The 19,960-nt window shown below is 36.8% G+C and overlaps 2 protein-coding genes across 5 annotated transcripts in view; both read right to left on the bottom strand.

Annotated features, from left to right (window-relative positions):
- Positions 1-1,456: 1,456 nt before the first annotated feature.
- LOC107041428 (zinc finger MYM-type protein 4) lies at positions 1,457-8,764 on the bottom strand. The gene is made up of 4 exons (XM_015261997.1): positions 8,538-8,764; positions 3,270-7,514; positions 2,422-2,569; positions 1,457-1,993 (listed from the first exon to the last, which is right to left on the bottom strand). Exons 2-4 carry the CDS (start codon positions 7,485-7,487, stop codon positions 1,719-1,721), a joined length of 4,641 nt encoding a protein of 1,546 aa, XP_015117483.1. The 5' UTR covers positions 7,488-7,514; positions 8,538-8,764; the 3' UTR covers positions 1,457-1,718.
- Positions 8,765-11,530: 2,766 nt separating this feature from the next.
- LOC107041412 (synapse-associated protein of 47 kDa) overlaps positions 11,531-19,960 on the bottom strand; it is a 40,891-nt gene continuing 32,461 nt past the window's right edge. For 2 of the 4 annotated variants that reach the window (XM_015261975.1, XM_015261976.1), the window contains exons 5-9: positions 19,385-19,522; positions 19,023-19,162; positions 18,149-18,294; positions 16,939-17,094; positions 11,531-12,447 (exon numbers count right to left, since the gene is read on the bottom strand). In XM_015261975.1, the coding sequence (XP_015117461.1) occupies positions 12,299-12,447; positions 16,939-17,094; positions 18,149-18,294; positions 19,023-19,162; positions 19,385-19,522 (729 nt within the window). In that variant the 3' untranslated portion in view covers positions 11,531-12,298. Of the gene's footprint in view, positions 12,448-13,429; positions 14,582-16,938; positions 17,095-18,148; positions 18,295-19,022; positions 19,163-19,384; positions 19,523-19,960 lie in introns of those variants that run through there. The other 2 variants (XM_015261977.1, XM_015261978.1) reach the window with 2 other exon arrangements.

Genomic DNA, 19,960 nt, shown 5'->3' with positions numbered 1-19,960 from the left:
TGTTGGACATCGGGTGCTGGACAGGATAATCCGTCGGCTGGTGGAACGTCCACTGGGTCCAGTCCAGGTCCCCCTTCACCGACTCCATCAGTCCGCACACCTGCTTCAGTAGATCCTCCGGGGGATCCTTGTGGGGTCCGTCCATGAAGAGAAAAATCCTGGACCTGGGGATTATCGTCAATAAGTTGCAGTGGCCACCGTAGATGAGGGGAAACAGCCAGACGTCCTTCCTCCAGCAGTCGTTCTCCCAGAGCCAGTGGGTCAGCTCGACTGGTGGGGCATCCACGCATTGGGACAGCAGTTCGTAATGAGAACTCTTGAATGGTAATACTGCGAGGCCAGACCTCGATGCCGTATTCTTCATAAGCTGCAACCATGCGTCAATTATGGGGTTTTTCACCAGTTTCCCCTTTCGCAGACATCTCCACACTTCCGGTTCGAGAAGTACTCCGTGAACACGTTTCGTTAGGTTCGGAAATCCTCTTGGGAATCTCCAATTTTTTTGGAGAATGTTTTTCGAATTCTCTGGGGGAGATATGGGACGTGATTCTTCATTCTCATTCTCTGCTTTGGGAATGTTCATTTTGATTGCAGTAGTTTTTTTTTGGTGATTGATTAAAAATATCTGTTGAGAATGAAGTAAGATGGGTAATTGATGGGATCGAGGTGAATTAATTCAGTAGCGAAGTAAAACGGTTCAAGTCAATTTTGATGAATTTTCAGTGAATATCTCGGAATCTAAGGGAGATAGCAAAATTTTTGTTATAATCTTTTTTGTAGACGCGAGTGAGAGCTACAACAAATGCGATTACGAAAATTTTGTGTTCTTCTTTAGATTCGGAAATATTCTTCAAAAACTCAACTGGGAAATAAGTCGACTGAACCGTTTCATCACTTCGCTACTGAATTATGAGGAGAATTGATGTATTATTACTGTTGATGAGAATTACTTTACTTATTCACGTGTGACGACCTCTCAAAAGTGAGGAATACTGAGGATTTTTCAGCTTTGTGAAATTCTTAACGATCTTGATGTTTTGACAGCTTCCTTTATCTCCAAAGTTTGCAGATAATGGATGAGTCTACCGCCAGAACAGGCGTTTGTTGTTACAACAAACACTTGGATGAGGAAATATTTGATGGATTCGTTCGTGGTTTAGGCTACATGAATGTTCAATCGAATTATCACTTTCATCGAAATTTAATTGACAATTTCATCCTCATTGTTACTATGATTTTATATTTTTAAATGTAATTTCAGGTTTTAATGTGATAATAGCCCGCGTAGGATTTTGAATTCGCTCAAGTCATTGATCTACCGTAAATTTATGGGGAATCACCAGAATTTTCATAACTGTCAAAAATTCCATCCAATTTTCCTGAAACACCTCATCGATAAAATCTATTAGAATTCATATAATCTCTAGGTACTATAAAATTCCAATAACTCAAAAACTGAATCCGATGACAATGATTTTAATCAAGAAATTATGAAACAAATCTTCTCGTTATTTTATTACTTAATTATTAAAAATTATACATAAAAAATTTGAATCATGAGGCAAATGAATTTTGACTCTTGTCATGCGTTCAACTGAACTCAATGCTTAATTACCGGACGCGCATCATACAGCCACCCTGATCATTTCCACCTCCCATATTGATACAAATAACAACGCCCTGGATGAGAAAGAGTTTTGCAGCACGATTGAGTCTCATTAACTGCTCCAGAGAGCGACGTTAATCTCCTTGACCATTTTAACGCGATTCAGCATCTTCACGAGATGATCCTTGGTGAGAGGTGAAGTTGAGTACCACACAGGGCTATCTGGGACACAGCTGCGTTCAGGAAGAAGGTAGAATACGTCGTTACGACTTTTAACACTCTCTGGGCATTTTGAGAGGTAGAATTCGTAGAGTTTAACTGGACATCTCAGGGGATTTTCCTCATTCTCCTGCTGTTCGTATACTTTCTTTTTCCTCGAATTTGCCTCTGTGAGGAATTTAATATAATGATTATTGTGAAAATTATCAACATTCATTGACGGAAAAAGGAAATCATTTTACTTTAAACTGACATTTTTGTTTCGTGAAAACACATTTACTTGTTTCAAAAAATAGATATTTCCAGGGAATTAATCATTATTTTAGAAACATCCTGATAAAATTACAAAAATGTTTGTTAATCTTCATTGATTATTGATAATATAATAGTGTAAATTAATTTAAAACGATTAATGAGTTGATAATGTGGAGAAATTTCTTAGTCTACAAACTCCAAAGTGATGAGGCATATAACTCATTGAATTATGTTATAATTAATGTGTAAAAATTTTGTATTTTTAAAGAAAACTACTTTTAGTCGTTGGAATTCATCTTTTCCTCTCGGTATAACTCGACTGAGTGATTGGAGATACGAACCTAAGGCAGCTTGAGGCGGATAGAATCTCAGAAGTACATTCCTTGGTCCAGGAGGTTTGCCAGTACCAGCAGCAGCTTGTGCAGCTGGATTTCGTTTCCAATGTTTCATTATGTGGGAGAACGAGAGCTGCATGTGTTCCTCCACGGTCTGAGTTACAAAATTTATTGAGTAAAATAGCAAAACATGATTGAATCATCAATTTTAAAGACTATTTTTTGGAAATGTCGGGCTTGAGAGGAGATGTAGAATGAAACATCTTCGTGAATTATTTAATTGTAAAAATCAGTTGTACACGATGTGAATAATGACATTTTGCCCTACACTATTAAAAAAAATTTGGCTGCAAATTTAGGCAAATGCATTCTTGAATTCAGCTTAATTAAGTACTGAATATTCATTTTTTCATTAAAAATTCAAGTAAGTTAAGGAATTCTCATGTTCCTGTTGTTAAAAATTATATAATTTCATTGATTTCTCATAATCAATTCTCTATTAGTAGTTCCTCCTAAATCCCTTCACCATCACGACAATTCCAATCTCTCACGAAATAAGATATTTCCATTTGCATTGTTTCATATTCTTTCAATCTATCTTATCAAAATGCAGCAATAGAAACCAAATCTGTGATTATTTTGACAGCGGTAAAAGAAAATGACCTCCTCTGGTATTTTTTTCCTGTTCTCTAATTAAAATGACATGATAAAAATGTAAAATATTGATAACCTATCGTTATTTGAAGACAAAAACCATAAAAAAAATGTCAAGAGGTTGAAAAATTACTGTTAAAAATTATTATTAATAAATAGATAAATAAATAAATAACTAGACACATAAACAGCAGTCTCACCGTTAAATTGAAATGTTTCGTATTGAAAAACATGAGAGTGCTCAACAGGACATGCGGCGAGTGTGCCCCGAGCTGTTTGCACTCCCACAGATGTTCTTCCTCGACCCTCGTAACAATGAACTGTGCATCATTATACAGAACCGAGAACTTGGTGGCCACCTCATTGAGACAATCGGTGAATTTCTCGTAATACGTATCCGTAAAGATATTATCAATCCTATTATTCTCAAAGAGATACTGCTGAATCCCAAGACACAGATAATAGATAGTGTCAGGTGCGTACTCAGCCCCATTGGGTTTCCTCACTTCCTTCACAAAGAGACAGAGTGAATAATTGAGTTCATCAGCAGTGAGCTGAAGCAGATCAGTCTTGAAGGGTTTGACAGGCCTGCCCGCAGCATTTTTCTCCATCTCGACGTTTTTCCCCACGACCCACTGCCTCCAGGCGTTCACCCCAAAAGTGAACTTGAGGGCCATGTTGGAATCGGGTTTCTCGAGGGGTTCCAGCGCCTTCGGTGGGGTCTGTGCTCCTGGTGGTGGCATGAGAGGCACCTCCCCAGTGCTGGAGGAGCGCCTCCCCTTCTTATTAGTGGCCCCCTTCGCCTTGTAAGAAACAGTTCTCTTCCTCCCTCGCGTCTGCCTCTCCACGACATTCTGGTTCTCCTCCCCCTCGCCCTGGGGAGTGGCAGCAATAGTGCTGGGTGTCAAAGCAGCCTCCAGGTCCACCGCAGGCTCCTCGAGCTCCCCAGTGGCCATCTTCAGCGCCATCTGGAGCATCTCCTCGCCGAAGGCATTCCCCCCATCAACAGCATCCTGCTGCTTGTCTTCCTGAACACTCTCACTCCCCTCGTCATTCCCATTGTCCTCCGAGTCCGAGTCACTCTCTGTCTTCTTCTTCTCAGTGGCCACCATCTCCGCCATCATGAGGAGCTCAGCCTCGAAGGGATCAGAAGGCATTTTCTCCTGGATCCTCTTGATCTCCTTGGCGATCCCTTTAGCGCTATTTCTCGTTGTTGGAATGAAGACTGGCACTGGTATTGGCAGGGGAAAGGGCATGGGCACCGGAAAGGGAAAGCTGAACATGTGGACTGGAAAGGGCACGTAAATGGGAACTGGAATGGGAATGACGACCTTCTGGACCTCGTCAGTTTGAGTTGATTTAGTGCAGGGATGGGGCTTCACTGAGACCCCCTTGGTGTGCATCAGAGGCTTGCACTGGGTCATCTTATTGTGCATCTGTACAGGACTCGGGGGTCTGGTGATCACCTGTTGCTTGAAGAGAATGGGGGTGCCTGGGACAGCTGTTGGATTTGTTATTGTCGCATTGTTGAGACTCACGACGTTTGTGGTGGCCTTCTGGGTGACTGCGGGCTGGCCATTGGATGGTAACGACGCTAGACTGGCTACCGACGATATCACAGGGAGGGATTTCTTGGTTTGAATGGTCTGAAGAGTGCTGTTCATCTCGGTGACCTTCTTGACAGCCCCCTGGGGCTGGACCTTTCCTGGATAAGTGCGTTTGGGCATTCCTGTGGGCACTGGTGCATCCTCACCCGAGGGAATTGTTATCGGTGATTTAGTGTATTGAGCCTGGAACTTCATGACGCAGTTGTAAGAGCAGAAGTTCCGGATTGTTGCGTCTGACATTGTGAGGTGATACTGCGCCTGGGAGAACTCCTTGCAGAGGTCGCATCGAATTCTCCTGGCTGACACAGCGTTTATGGAGACCTGGTACAGGGTGAGACAGTTGAGACTGCACATCATTACGACCTGCCCTGACTTCAACTCCTTCTTTATCATGTCGAAGTTGTATTTTTTGACTTTGCACCAGTTGCAGGGGACGATCTTCCTGTTGGTGATGATAAAGATGTTGAGGCAACTCTTGTTGCAGAAGGTGTGGGCTTCGTTGTTGTAGAAGACAACGGTGCTCTTCTTGTTGCCAACTTGGAAGTATTTTTTGCATGTGGCGCAGTGATCGGGATCGACTTTGTTGACGAATTTGAAGGCTGCGAAGCAGGGCTCACTGCAGATGGCTTGAGACTGGCCCCTGTCTATCTGCACCTCGCAGAAGACAATTTTCTCCTCCTGGCAGACACTGCAGGCTTTTCTCTCGGGGGGCACTGGCTCGGTCGAGTTCATCCTCGAGTACTTCTCCATGCACTGCTGAGTGCAGAAGTCCTTGAACTGGCCCTTGTCCCCCACTGGGGCCAGGAAGCCGTCGGTACCAGAGCTGATGTCCTTCTGGCAGTAGCTGCAGACCTTCAGACCTTTCTTGAACTCCTCCAGACACGTCGAGCAGCAGAACTGACGAACGTCGTAGCCAAATCGAACGCAGTACTTCCCCAGGGAAATTGGCTGAACAGTGCCATTGCAGTTTCTGCAGTAGCTCCCATACTTCGTCTGGAACTTCCCCAGGCACTCTTCGTTGCAGAACTCCATCGTCTCCCAGGAGAGGTTCCTCTCGTCGTTCGTTTCCACGATTAGAAGACAGCTTGCACAGCGTTTTTCGTATTTTGAATTGGCCCCCTCAGAGGGAATGTCTGTGGCCTTTCCATACGCCTCCATGAAGGAGTTCTGGCATCTCTTGGAGCAGACACCAAATTCCTCAGTTCCAATTTTCACTCGAATTTTACAGGGCTTCACCTCCTTGCACTGCTTGCACGTCTGTTTCGCAGGGGTTGAAATCTCCTCGATCTCAGAGTTCTTGGACTCGTCGTCCAGGTCAATCACGTTGTCCGTGATCTCCGAGGGAGCTTCCTCTGGGGATTTTGATTTGTCCGAGGGTTCAGACTCATCCGCAGGGGTCGACGTCTTCTTCGACGACGACGAGGGCTTCTCAGAGGCTTTCGAGGGCTTCGTCAACCCCGAGGACTTCTCCTTCTGGGGGACAGACTTCCCAGGGAGAATTATCTTCATGTCGTCAGGAATGATGCACAGCTCGTCGTCCTGGCCTGGCAGAACTGTCGACTGATCGTCTGTCTCCAGGGGAATCACAATCACATCAGAGTCTTTGCTCTTCTGACTCACTTTGTCAGGCTTATCCTGGGGCTTTGGAGTCTCCGCCGCAGGGACTTCAGTTATTTCCTCAACTTCCTCAGAGTTCGGAGCCTTTTTCGAGGCCTCGGAGGCCTCCGCGGTGGCTCCAGCCTCCTTCGAGGACGTTGCATTGACAGCATCCTGGAGATTGTCAGCTTGATCCCCCAATTTCGAGAAATTCATGTTTCTCTCGTTGATGTCGTCAGTGTCCATGGGCTCAACGCCATCAGCAGCTAGGCTGTCACCACCAAAGGGGTCCTCAGCCTCGATTGACGGGCCCTCTATGTGGTTGTCGTCCTGCTTGTCCTGGGTTATCTGTACGAATTCCGTTTTCTCAGGCTCTTGGTGTTTGTCCTCCTCCTTCTCAGGGTCACTGTCCAGGGTTACTGATTCTATTTTGTCGTCTTCTTGGGGCTTCGGGGATTTGGAAGACTCTTCGAGAGGTGCATCACTGGGGGCTGGGGATTTTCGAGCTCCAGGGGATGCACTCGAGGATTTTTCTGCCTCGTCTGCGTCGATGTCGACGATGGGGATGGGGTCTCCAGGGGTTGACGACTTTGATGGGGTTTTTGGTTTTTTTGGGGCTCCAGTGGACGCCTCTTTTTCTGGAGATGTTTCGGAGGGCTCTGGAGTGCCCTCACCTGGAGAAGAGGCTTCTGGGGCCTCTGGGGCTGGAGGGGCTGCTGGAGTGCCTTCTGGGGATTCAGAGGCTTTCTCTGAGGATTCTGGAACACTTTCTGCTGGAAAAACTTCTGGAGTTTCAGAGGGTTTCTCTGATACTGGGGCTTCTTTTGAAGGGGAAGGTACTGGAGAGTCCTCTGGGGCCTCACCGGGACCTTCTGATGGTTCTTTTGGGGGGGAGTCCTCTGAAGGGCCCTCTGGGGCATCACTGGGATCCTCTGAGGCTTCTTCTGGGGGGGAATTCTCTGGGGCAGTCTCGTCAGTCTCTGGGGGAGCAACCACGTCTCCTGGGGGGTCTGCCTGGGCGAGGCTGCTCTCGATGGGGTCCTCCAGGGTGGGAGTCAGCCTGGTTGAGGCAGGGGGAAGACTCTTGGGATCTGATTTTGGATCGGTGGGTTTTCCTCCTAGTGAATCCTCTTTCTCGTGACTAGATGCAGAAATCTCGGGGATGCCCTGGGTGGACTCGGAGGGGACGTCTGATGCACTTGGGTCTTGGTCCATTGTTGAGGGATTGAGGGCTCAAGCTGTCTGAAATCGAATGGGATTGGTTAGGGTGGGGTGAAGGGTTTAATGCGTCGTCAATAGCTCCTGAGTCAGTAGTGTAATTTAAATAAATTCGGTCTCATTTTAGTCTTGAAAAAAAGTCTAGGAAGAAATTCTTTGAAATGACATAAATTGGGGAATTTCACTCAGCTATTATCTAATTATTGAGGATTTAAACGTTAATAAAAAACTTTGGTCTCTTTCTCCTTTATTTCCATCATTTTATGAACAATTATGGGGATTTCCATTATTTTATTAATTATTATTTAAGGGATTTGTGGGGGTTTGAGGGTCGAATCATGTGTGTAATTTTTTTTAACTGCGAATGAGTTTGCTCATGACTTAAAAATGTTTGAACACCCCTGGGTTCCCCTAAATTGAATCTTTCGCGGGCGAAGCTTTCGCTGGTTTCAACTTCATTTAATTATTGATCTATCGTCAATTATTGGTGTCTTTCAGATTTGGAATAATTTTTTAATTGTGGGAGAAGATTGCTCTTCAGGCAATTCAGAATATAAAAAATAAGGGCTCAAGCTTCCTGAAATCCGAGCAAAGCAGTTAGGGGAGGGTTCTCCTTAAATCTTCAATATGCCCTGAACAAATGATTCGATTTAGATAAATCAACTCTCATTTTAAAGTCTTGAAGGAATTCTTTGAAATGAAAAAAAACTGGGGAATTTCACTCAACTAATTATTAAGGAGTAAAAATATCACTTTTGCCCTTTTCCCCTTTATTTTCATTATTTTATTCATTATTGAGTTATTGTTAATGATTCATGTTCTCATTCCTCCGAATAATTTCTGGATTTCGTTTGAAAATTGGGATAGAGTCAGTGTCAATTGGCTAAAGCCAACTTTGAGGTTAGGATGCTACTGTCTCGTTAAAATCAACAATCGAATGTTTCTTCAACCTCTACCAATAAAAACAATGAATTCCCCAGTGATTCGATTATTGTCATTTGAATGATGTTCGAGTTAGTGTTCAAGTGAATAAATAACACTGATTACCAACAAATGCCGCATAGGAACCCTCGAAGTGTGGCTCGACGCAGGAGAACTCGACTATTCAGTACTCACGATTTCAAAACAATTTATTCTGCTCGTTATTATTTTTGCAGATTGATTTTTTAATCATACTTTCACTTAACTACGGGGCTAATGTTTATTTAAACGCTTTGGACATCACAACAGGCATCTGATGTGAGAGCCGGACGGCAACGACACCGATGCTCCTCGTGTGGCGGTAACTCCGAATGCAAGTGCTTCCAACTTAAGGGGAATTAATTAAATATTTCAGAATTGTTCACTGAATTTGTAAACATTAAGATAATTCTACCAAAGATGATCATGTGTGGAGCATTCAATGAGGAGAGAAATAATAATTACGTGAGATTTTCTCAGAGAAAGATGAAAATTTTTAGTTGTAGTGGCCACGGACTGGCTGTTGGCAGCCCTGAATATCAATTTAAAAGATAAAAAAATGTTCAAGGCTCCTCGAGCCATTTCCGGGAGACAAAATGCAGATGAGTGCAAAAAATTGTAGCAGAGTAAGTTAGTTCGAATTCTGTGTCAGTTTTTGATGAATATTGCAATAATTTTTCAGACGCTTATCTTTAAATTTTTTTGGTTTCTCTTTTTTTTTGGTAAGAGCTTTGTTTCGACAGTAAACTCAACTATTGATATTATTTAAATCTTTCTTTCTATCATTTTAATTCTTAACTTGGTCATTATTATTATTATCCAAATTATCGAAACTTTCGACAATAAATTCAACTGTTGGTGCTATTAAAATTTTCCTTATCATTTTAATCCTTGACTTTAGCATTAAAATTAAATTTTCAATAAGTCAATTATTAATATTACTCAATAATTGTTTAATTATTAAATTAATCATCAATTAAATATTCAAATTGCGAATTATTTTATCAATCAATAATTGAGTTTGGACGATTGATGATTATTTGGCTAATCGAAAATAGTTTTATGAAATTTAGAAATATTTCCTTAATAGTTGATTGACGATTGCATATTGTCAATTATTTAGTTCCTAGTGAATTGAAAATTTAAATTACCAACTATTATATTATTTTTGAAATTTCATTATTACTAATGAATACAATTTCAATATTACTAACTTAATGATTGATGAAAATCTTGATGAAACAAGAAATGTAACTTATTTAATTATTAGAGAAAATCGATGCATTTATTTCTCTATTGACTGTTGATGTCAAGAAAAAATAGGAAATTATTTTTATGATAAATAATCAACGAAAGAAGTATTTCATCTTCTAAATGAGAGAGTTCATCAGAATAATTCTGAAAAAAAAATTTAAACAATTGAAAATTTTTTAAATAAAAAAAATTCTTTTCTGAACATGAAAAATTAAAAAAAATTAGTAATAAAATGATTCCATGAATTATAGGGCTCATCATGCAATTTCGGTATGAGAATATCTCTTTTAAACTGAAGTAAAATAAAAAAGATGTCATTATTACTCTACTTGAAAAATAATGTCTTGTTTTTGATTATTGAATAGCCAAAAATTCTCATTGTCAATAAAAAAAATCATTTTTTGAGATAAAAGGTATCCAATTCCCCTAAATAAATAAAATCTCACAAATAATTTCGATTTTTTATTTTATTTCTTCACGAGGTACACGAGTTTGTTATTGTTATACATCATCGCAATTAAATAATCGATTTATCCTCAATATTCCATTTTTGTATCCATTAAATTTAATCTGCAGCATCATTTACCTTATATTCATTAATTCAATATATTATCATACTTTCAATGGATTTAACAACATATATTTATTTATAATACATACATAAGTACCGAATGTAATTCATATCCTCTCATATTTAATTTAAATGTAACAGCGTGACTCGGATATGACTCAATACGTTGTGTCTCGTCTCATAATTGTAACTTTATCGTAATTTAATCATTAAACTCTCGTCTTTCGACCAAATTCACCGAATATCAGAAGGAGTAACAACAAATGTCAAGCAATAATAAAAAAAATCACGAGAAAAAAAATGAATAAAAAACGATAATTCGATTGGAGGCCAACGTATGACTATTTACCGCTGAAATCATCACGTTTTATTCCCATTATTATCATTATTATTTCATTACAATTAGGCCTCATTCTATTCCCCTCTAATTATCCTCAAAAGCGGTAATTTTATAATGGATTACAGCAAGCACTTGCATCACTACAATTTCAATAATCAAATAAATTTTTAAAAAATTGAGAATGGATGGACCACAGACGTTCGCGTGGATGTCGAATAACTATTGTTTTAATAAAATATTACCCCAATAATTCACATCAGTAAATTCAACATTCACATCCCCACGATACTGTCGCAAGCCAGTTAATTCGACCATCAACTATGATATATATTCGTTAATCCTATGGGTTCATCTGACTATAATAATTCATCACTTTTGTCTGTACAGAGACTGGCGCAGCACTGACGACAATATTTTATAACTCTTTTTGTTTTTATTATCTTTGTGCGATTCTCAATAATATAACGAATGACAGGTGAAAAATTCTAAAAGCCCCTGATTATTTATCATTGGTAAAGACTCGACTCGACTCGAAGTCAGTGGTAGTTTCTTTTTTATTGGGGGTAATCTGGGTAAAATGGAGTGGAATGACTTTTTTAAAATTCACTTTTAGAGTATATCGTTCATGGGATTTTCTGTTCCTTTTGGAAATTCAACGGAAATGAGTTTTTTATTTTGTAGGGATTATTGTTAATTAGTGACAGCTTGAATTCTTAACTTATTGGGAAATTTAAAGGCATATTCAATTGAATTTTTAATAGACTGGGATTGCAGAACAATGAATTTTTACATTTTTCAGCAAATTCCACTGTCATATGAATCTGAAAATTGTAATTTTATTGAATCTTCCTGAAATTAAATGATTTGTTAGATTTAAAATTTCAAGATTTTTTAATTGAATACATCAATTAATGTTTAATACGTCAAGAATAAATAATTAATTAATTAATTTTTCATTTCGAAGATAATTTTTCAAATTTCAAAATGAGACTCGGTTGATTTAAATTGGATCACTGGGTCAGGTGATGAATTCTGGTGGTGATGTTTTCATTGAATGCATCAATTAATTTTTAATACCTCCAGAATTAATTAATAATTAATTTGTTTATTTATTTTTCTTTTTGAAAAAAAAAATTTCAAATTAAAAAATGAGACTTGATTGAAAAAATCAGAGTTTAGAACAACAATTGCATGAATTTTCATAATTTTAATAGTCATATAAACTTGAAAATTCAAAATTCATTGAATATTCCAGAAATTAACTGATTTATTAATAACAACATATTTGACAACTTCACGTAAATGAGTTGTAGAAAACATAAACATTTTTCACTTGAAATTTTGGAGACATTTTCTCCGAGTTACAGCTGCTAATAAAAATCTCGTTTCGCCAAAGCAATGAAAAATGGTTTTAAAATCTTGAATTCAATTTTTTACACTTTAAAATGAGAATAAATTGAAATTGGCTCATTGGATCGTGAAATATTCCTCACTGAACAAAAAATCCAATAACATCCCATTTTACCCAACTTACACTCATCTCTCATTATAAAAAAAAGTAATGAAGAGAGTGACTGATGCCTTAAGGATTCGTCGATCGTACAATGAAAAATTCGTCACTCATTCAATAAATTGAGCACGACGGTAATAACGAAAAGTCAGTGATTCCTCTCCCGTGAAAATTCACTTGAGATCCTCATCCTCATTGAGTAGTACATCCATCTGTTGCTCCCAGTCTTCCTTGTTATCACTGGTTGAGTTATTCTTCCCATCCCCAGGTACGATCTCGAAATCCTTGAGTTCAGCCTCCAACTCCCCTTCCCACTCTTCTTCTGCGGAGAGTGACAAGCAGCGGTTGTAGCTAGTATAGCCGACGGTTGTGGGCATGTATCATGTGTCTTTGTATGTGTACGTGTGACAATTCATGATGAAGTGTGATTGACAATAATACGAATGATCAATGAATAAAAATAATGGAAAAAACTCATGGATAAAAGTAATGAAAATGGATCATTCAGGCAGTTAATTCTACAATTACCTCATATACTATTTATTTTCTCTGGTTGAAAGCGGGTAGTGGACCAATGGGCTCCTAACACGCGGGAACAATTTATTATCAATCATTGAAATTGAAAATATCATCTCAATCCCCACGAAACCCATCGATTGTTAATCACTCGTTTTATTCACATATTTATACCGAATTATTTTGTCTCTCATTTCTTCCACTGAATACTCAGATTTTACAACAGCCAAACACGTGTGAAAATTCGAGAAATTGGTGATAAAAAAAGAAAAGGGATTGACGCGTTTAGCTGTGAATTTCAAAGTCTATAGAAAATGATTTTTTCTATAGCTTTTCTTCCATAAAAATCACTCAAGAAAAAATTTGCTATAGAAAATGATTTTTCTTTTCTATAGAATTTTGATATTTTTCTCAATGTATTATTTGTTTCTCATAAAAAAAATCAATCTATTGACTTTTTTCTCATCAACCATTGAAATCGGAAATATCATCTCGATCCCTACGAAACCCATCGATTATTAATTACTCATGTGAATGGTAAAGTCTACAAAAGATGATTTTGTTCTGTTGTTTTTTTTCATAAAAACCATTTGAGAAAAAAATTTCTATAGAAAAGTCTATGGAGAATAATTCTTTCTATATTGTTTTATGAAACATAATTTTCCATTAATTTTTTTTGTAGACAGATTTTCTATAGAAAATTTTTATAGACTTACATTGCTGCAGGAAAAAATAATTTTCTATAAATTCTCCAAATTGAAAAAAAATGATATAGAAATTTCCAAGCATAAATTTTTGTATTTTCCCACTGTATTTTTTGTTTCTCATTAAAAAATCAAAATCTATTGAATTTTTTTCATCAACCATTGAAATTGGAAATGTCATATCGACCCCTACGCAACCCATCGATTATTAATTACTCGTCTTATTCACATATTTATACCGAATTATTTCCCCTCTAATTTTACCCACTGAATCTTCAAATTCTCCAGCAGCCAAACGCGTGTGAAAAATCAAGAAATAACCGACAACAAATAATAGGAATTTCCGCATTTGGCTGTGAATATCAAACTCTTCTCAATAATCTCATTAAAAACATTCCTTGTTCAAATAACTCCCCATAAACCACGTATTGTCATCCAACAAATATAATTTAGTACCTATAAACGTCTGCTAATGCTCACTCCAATCATCGAGATAATCGTTCATAATATCATATATTTCATCATTATTTACTTACAATTGTACAACACGAAGAGAACGAAGTTTGGAGATAAAGTATTATTAATCCTTTATTAATTCATTTTTCTTAATTTTCATTTTCTTTAAATGTTTCTCGACGAAGACAGACGAACAGACAAACGACGGACAAACAGACAGACAAATAGTCAAATTGTTATTCGTCAATTGAATTGTTATAATCGCGTGGTTTTCATCATTGATCAATTACACAAACGGTTTAATTAATAATTGAAATGTCCCCCTCAGTTGCTCATGCTATCTGATTTTCTCTACTATTTTTTCTTTCATCATTAACTAAATTCATCTAGATATTATTTCATATTAATTCACCTCCCGCAACATGTCCAGCCCCCGCTGAAGACTATGATAATAATGATAATAAATACTAGAACTTTCAGCGACTCAATGAACAATCGAATCGTCTAAAATTTATCGCCATGACAATCTCTCCCCCCTCAATCCTAATTATCTTATATTTTATAATAATTATAAGGGATCTGATGACGAATGTTGTGTGTTTATGACCAATACAATGAAATTAAAATGAACAATTGATATTGTCGGAATAAAATAGTGAAAATAAAACTGAAATATTTGAATTTTGTCATCTGATAATTCATGTCTCGTTGACTACAAACGAATGTTATCTAGGAGGGTGTTCTTTGGATAATGGTACACGGGACTCTCCTCTTCTTAGGCTGTAGACAAAATACAAGTAAAATTGCTTTTTTTTCTCTCTTTTTTGTGAAATCATCGTTATGTGGTTATATTCAATAGTTTACTTTTGGAAGACTGCACTAAGGTAGTAGGTCGATAGATACACTCAAGCTACTTTTTATTTTACGTATGAAGAAATTAATGGAAAAACGCCTTGAAATAGAATGGCTCCGGGGAAATCTATTGTTGTACAAGAATTCTATTGAAAATTCTATTTACTTTTTGTGACGATTTTTGGATGGAAAATTTTTTGGTAAAAAGAATATTCTATAGAGTTTTTAAGGGGAAAAATTTATAGAAAATGAAAAAGTCTATAGGAAATGATTTTTTCTGCAGAGTTTCTTTTCGTGAAATATCATTTTCCATTAATTTTTATGTAAATTCTAAGGTTGTTAGTGGTTTTTCATTAACGAAAATAATTTTCTATAGACAGGTCTATAGAATTTCCTACAGATTTCCTATAAAAAAAAAAAAGTTTTAAGAGATTTTCTATAGAGAGGTCTATAAAAGTTGTTTTCGGCAGAAGGAAACTATGGAAAAAGTCGTGGGTGTTTATAAAAAATCTATTTCTATAGACTCTTATGATTTAGAAAATTATATATTCTATAGAATCTCTGGAAAATATTATGATTTTCTATACAAAGAGTCTGCAGAAATCGATTTCTATAGGTTTTAACGATTTTATAAGGACTTTTATATACAGAAAGATTCTCTAAAGAAAAAAAAATTTTATAGAAAAAAAGTGAAAAATAATTCTTCTTCTATAGAAATTCTAGAGAATATTTTTTTCTACAGGAAATGATTACTCAATGAAAAAAATTCGGAGAAAATTCTATACAGAATACTATGATTTTTTTCTATGAAATTATTTCAATAAAAAAAATATTTCTACAGAAACGTCTATAGAAATATATTTTTTGTGGGGAAATTCTCGAACAGTAATTTTTTAAGTTTTCCCCATTGTTTCTCATTTCCAAAATTCAAGAAAAAAAAATATAATTCATTCTCACGAGCTTTTATAGAAATTCAATAGCATTCTTACGAATTGAACACAAAATCGACATAATTTCCAATAAAAAAAAACGTCAAATCCTTCGCTAAAATTTCTCCAAACGTTGCAACATCGTGGTGCACAATGAAAATAATATTCGGCATAGATACAGCGATTAAGCAACAGTGGTTTATAATCAGGGAATGAGTTGTACAGAGGTCTAAGTGGATGCTATCAGCGTGCTGGTATCTCATTGTTTGTACAGAAATTCACGTACATACTTACGTCTGAAATTAGACCCAGTACGAATTCATCTGATTAAATTCTGAGAGTCAAAATGTGATGGTTCATTTGCGATAAAATTTTTGGAAAATCTCCGAGGGATAAACTTCAACGAATTAACCTGGTAGATTGTTCTGATGATGAGAGCACTCGGTAATTGGATTAATTAGAGAGTCTACTGGGGGATTAAACCTCAATTATGAAGGGTTCAAGTGAGTTACGAGGTTGATAGTCTTGGAAATTGTTTTTCGAGTGGAGATCCATGTTTATAATTCTTTATCCAGGAGTTTTTTTTCTTCATTATTCGCAATTAATTGGAGCGAAACCCTCAATATTCTTCGATTTAATTAATTATTCAAAGAAAGTCTTTCGTTTTTAAATAATTCAAAGACTGGGAAAATCATGACAGATTAATCTACTCTCACACCGGAAAAACTAGTGTCTGAAATTGAGGCACTTTTGTCCCCTTTTTTAAGACTTTTGGATCCACAAATTTAAGTCGTTGTTAGGGTCTCAAAATAAGGCTTAAGCCATGTATACTCCCACCCTCATCGCCCCTCTCAATAAATTCAGAACTTCAATAAATTAGAAGAAAATGGATAATTTATTAGCAAAAAACGTCTTAAATTTGGTGACTTGCATTTTAAGATATTATGAAAATGTCTTGTCTTCCCCCTCCACATTCCTCAATTCAATTAATTATTCAAATAAAGTCATTCGTTTTGAAATAATTCGAACCCTGAGAAAATCAGACATTGTGAAAAATTAATCTATTCCCACACCAGCAAAATTAGTGTCTGAAATTGAGGCACTTTTGTCTCCTCTTTCAAGACCTTTCGTCCCCCGAATAATTGATCAAAAATGTCTTATGATTCCATGTCTCAATGGGGATAGTGACTGAATAGTCCTCAAAGTGTCTTGAATTAAGACAGCAAATATGACTTAAATTTGATAACTTGTATTGAAATAAATTATGATAATATTTTATCTATCAATCGCCTCGTTTTTAGACGTCTCGAAGACACCAGTTCTTACAGTGATATTAATCGATCGTGTGATACTGACCTTTCTTCGGCTTCATACCAAGCTTTTCCATTCCCACCCTGACCTCCTCGATATCGGTATCTGAAGCCCTCACACTGTCAGATACAAATTCATGGACACCACTACTCGCTGATTTTTTATCATCTTGAATGGTTTCCTTGGTACTTTCTACTCGAGCTGTACGACAATTACAACACATACTTGCAGGGTCTAAACTACTTTAGCTATAAACTAATGGAAAACAACTACAACTGATTTATGTAACTTAATGAACGAGAACGATTAACGTTTCGTCGAACGACAGATTGTTGCTGCAAACCTTTGGAGATGTTACTTTTTATTTCACGTGATGTTAAGCTTGTTGGAATCCCGGTGTCGATAAAGCTCATTCCTCTGGTTCGCGTTGTGACAGAGAAAATTAATGGCGATAGGTTCAAAGTGAATTTTTGTTTTTTTCGTCGCTTGATTAAGTGGGGAGAAATCGTCTGGCAGGTGGAGACAGATTTTTTTTTGGGTTTAGATGTGAAGAGAGATTTCGGTTCGTCTTGTGGTAGAATATTCTCGAGACAAAGAGTTTCAAAGAGAATAATTAAACGGTGAAATGTAAATTTTAATCATTTTTTTGTATCATTTTCATTCTCCGATTAAAAAAATTGTTGTAGAAAATAGTTTTTTCTATTTTTTTTTATACAAAGCTTATCAAAATCATTCTCTATAGGATAATCTATGGAAAATCATTTTTGCTATAGAGTTTCTTTTTAATGAAAAATCACTTTCAGTAGATTTTTCTCCAGAGATTTTCGAACGAAAAAAAATTGCCAATAAAAATTCTATAGGAAATGATTTCTTTTATGGAGATTGTTTCCGATAAAAATTATTTTCTATAGAAAAATCTATAGGATTTTTTCTCTGTCGTTTATTTTGGAAAATCAAAGATTCAAGTGGTGAAAACTAATCTTTAATGTTTTTTTATTCAGTCATTTTGTTTTAACAATTTATCATTTCTCCATTGAATTGAGAAATAGGGAAATTCTACTACAAGACGAACGATAAAAAGTGATTACAGAAGGTAACGAGCTTCTACTTGACACGTATATGAAAAAACCAGTGCGACAAAAGCTGAAAAGGTCGACAACTACATATATCTGTATAATTAATAATGCAAATATTTAAAAAAGTACTTGGTATGTTTAGGATGATGCTCATAACTGAAACTTGCGGGTTGATTTACCTTGGGTATGATCGATGCTGCCGGTGGATGTCAAACTTTGATTGGGATTACTCTCCGCTTGGCTTGCCAGGGTGTTCAATTCATGGCTCTGACGTAGGAGGGATACTCTGTAGAAGTAATTGCGCCAGAAGTTCTCCTCAGTTATACTGAAACAAATTTCCAACGTCTTAGAATGGAGTCTTGACAGAGAAAATGCTTCAGCAATTAATTCATCAATTAATTTCCTTTCATAAGTTTCTTTTTTCTCACAAAATTATATAATTTTTTTTTTACCGACGGCGGTGGCTGTGTGGTTAGAGTGTGGGATTGGCCACCCGGGTTCGATTCCCGGATGGGGGGGCCAAAATTTGTGACACTCTAAAATCTCACGGTTTCATTGTCGAGCGGGAGTCTGGCAAGAGACGACTGTACCTGGGCAGGTTTTTCCCTCAAATGAGGTTTTCCCTTGTCCTTCGGTGAATGCGGTACAGGGGGTTGGGGGGTGGGAAGGGAACAAATCGTAAAGACCCGAAAGGGTATACGAGAAGAAAAAATTTTTTAATAATTTTTTTCTGAAAAAAATATCAATGCGATTTTAATGCAATTTTTAAAAATGAGAAATCATTTCCTTTAGTTTTTTTAGAGAAATAAATTGTTATACGGATTTTTTTTTCAATCTTATCAAAATATTTTTCTGTAGACAAATTCATAAATAATTTTTTCCCATATTTTTTTTGAATGAAAAATATTTTTCTATAGATTTTTGAAATCTGAAGATAGATTGGCTATAGCAAATGATACTTCCAGATACTCACTTTTTAACAAAAAAATAATTATTTCAATTAAAATCCTATCGAAATTGATACTAATAGAAAATTTTCATTGAAACACTTACACTTTGGGTACTAGCTCGAACCTCATTGTCTCGAGATTAGGATCTAAGGCGAGTGTAGCTTGTGCCATTGGCTGAATAGCCTCAAAGTCCCACTCGAATTCAACTCCAGGTGGTGGTGCTCTCACGAAATTGCGGCGATCCTTAAATAATTGATAAAACAAACAATATTAAACAATTTCCGTTCTCATTCTTCACCAGATTTATCGCTTCAATTTCTCCCCAGTTTTTCCCTCGTCCCTAGATACAATATCTCAAGGAATTCTGGAGATGCTGCTTCTTCCATAAAGTTGACGTGCCTCAGCTTGAATTTAACCCGAAGCAAACATTGTGGAATTATGAAACATCTATGAAACATTACTCACGGTTGAAAGGGCCAGGCATTCCTCACGCAACGCATCCTCGTTGGGAGCTCCAACCCACGGGGCAACTGCCTCACCCTTTTCATTGGTCTTTCCAGCGATAAAGGCTTCCTGCTCCTTATTCAATTCAGCTATCAGTCTCTGGAAGTATTTTATTCCGAGTTTTTATTCAAAATCTTGAGGTTTTACGGGTCAGTGGGTTTTGCGTGTATGTGGGGTGGAAATTTGTGGGTAATGGGGGAGAAATTTTGAGGAGAATCGAGTGAACAGTTGGAAATATAAAATTTCTCAACATGAATAATAAGATTATTCAATGAATTATGGATCATATTATTTTGAGAATCTGCATTCCATTTCAGTGAACACGTCTCAGAGGAACTGTGAAATAATTATTTGAGAAAAGTCTAATTATACTTCAATTTCCTACATTAATCCTCCATTTTTATTTCCTGTTGCAATTTTTCATGAAAAAATTAATCCCCCATTTCTAATTTCCTATTTTCGTTTTTGAGAAAAAATATCCAGCCCTTGGATCACTCCACGAGGATTCATACAATTAAATTGAAAATTCATTTTGTT

This window comes from Diachasma alloeum, unplaced genomic scaffold (genome assembly GCF_001412515.2).
Source record: "Diachasma alloeum isolate Michigan unplaced genomic scaffold, Dall2.0 Dall_scaffold_00364, whole genome shotgun sequence".
In the NCBI taxonomy this organism is placed as follows: Eukaryota; Metazoa; Arthropoda; class Insecta; order Hymenoptera; family Braconidae; genus Diachasma; species Diachasma alloeum.
Note: the sequence above shows the minus strand (reverse complement) of the source record. Positions and strands in the feature narration are given on the sequence as shown.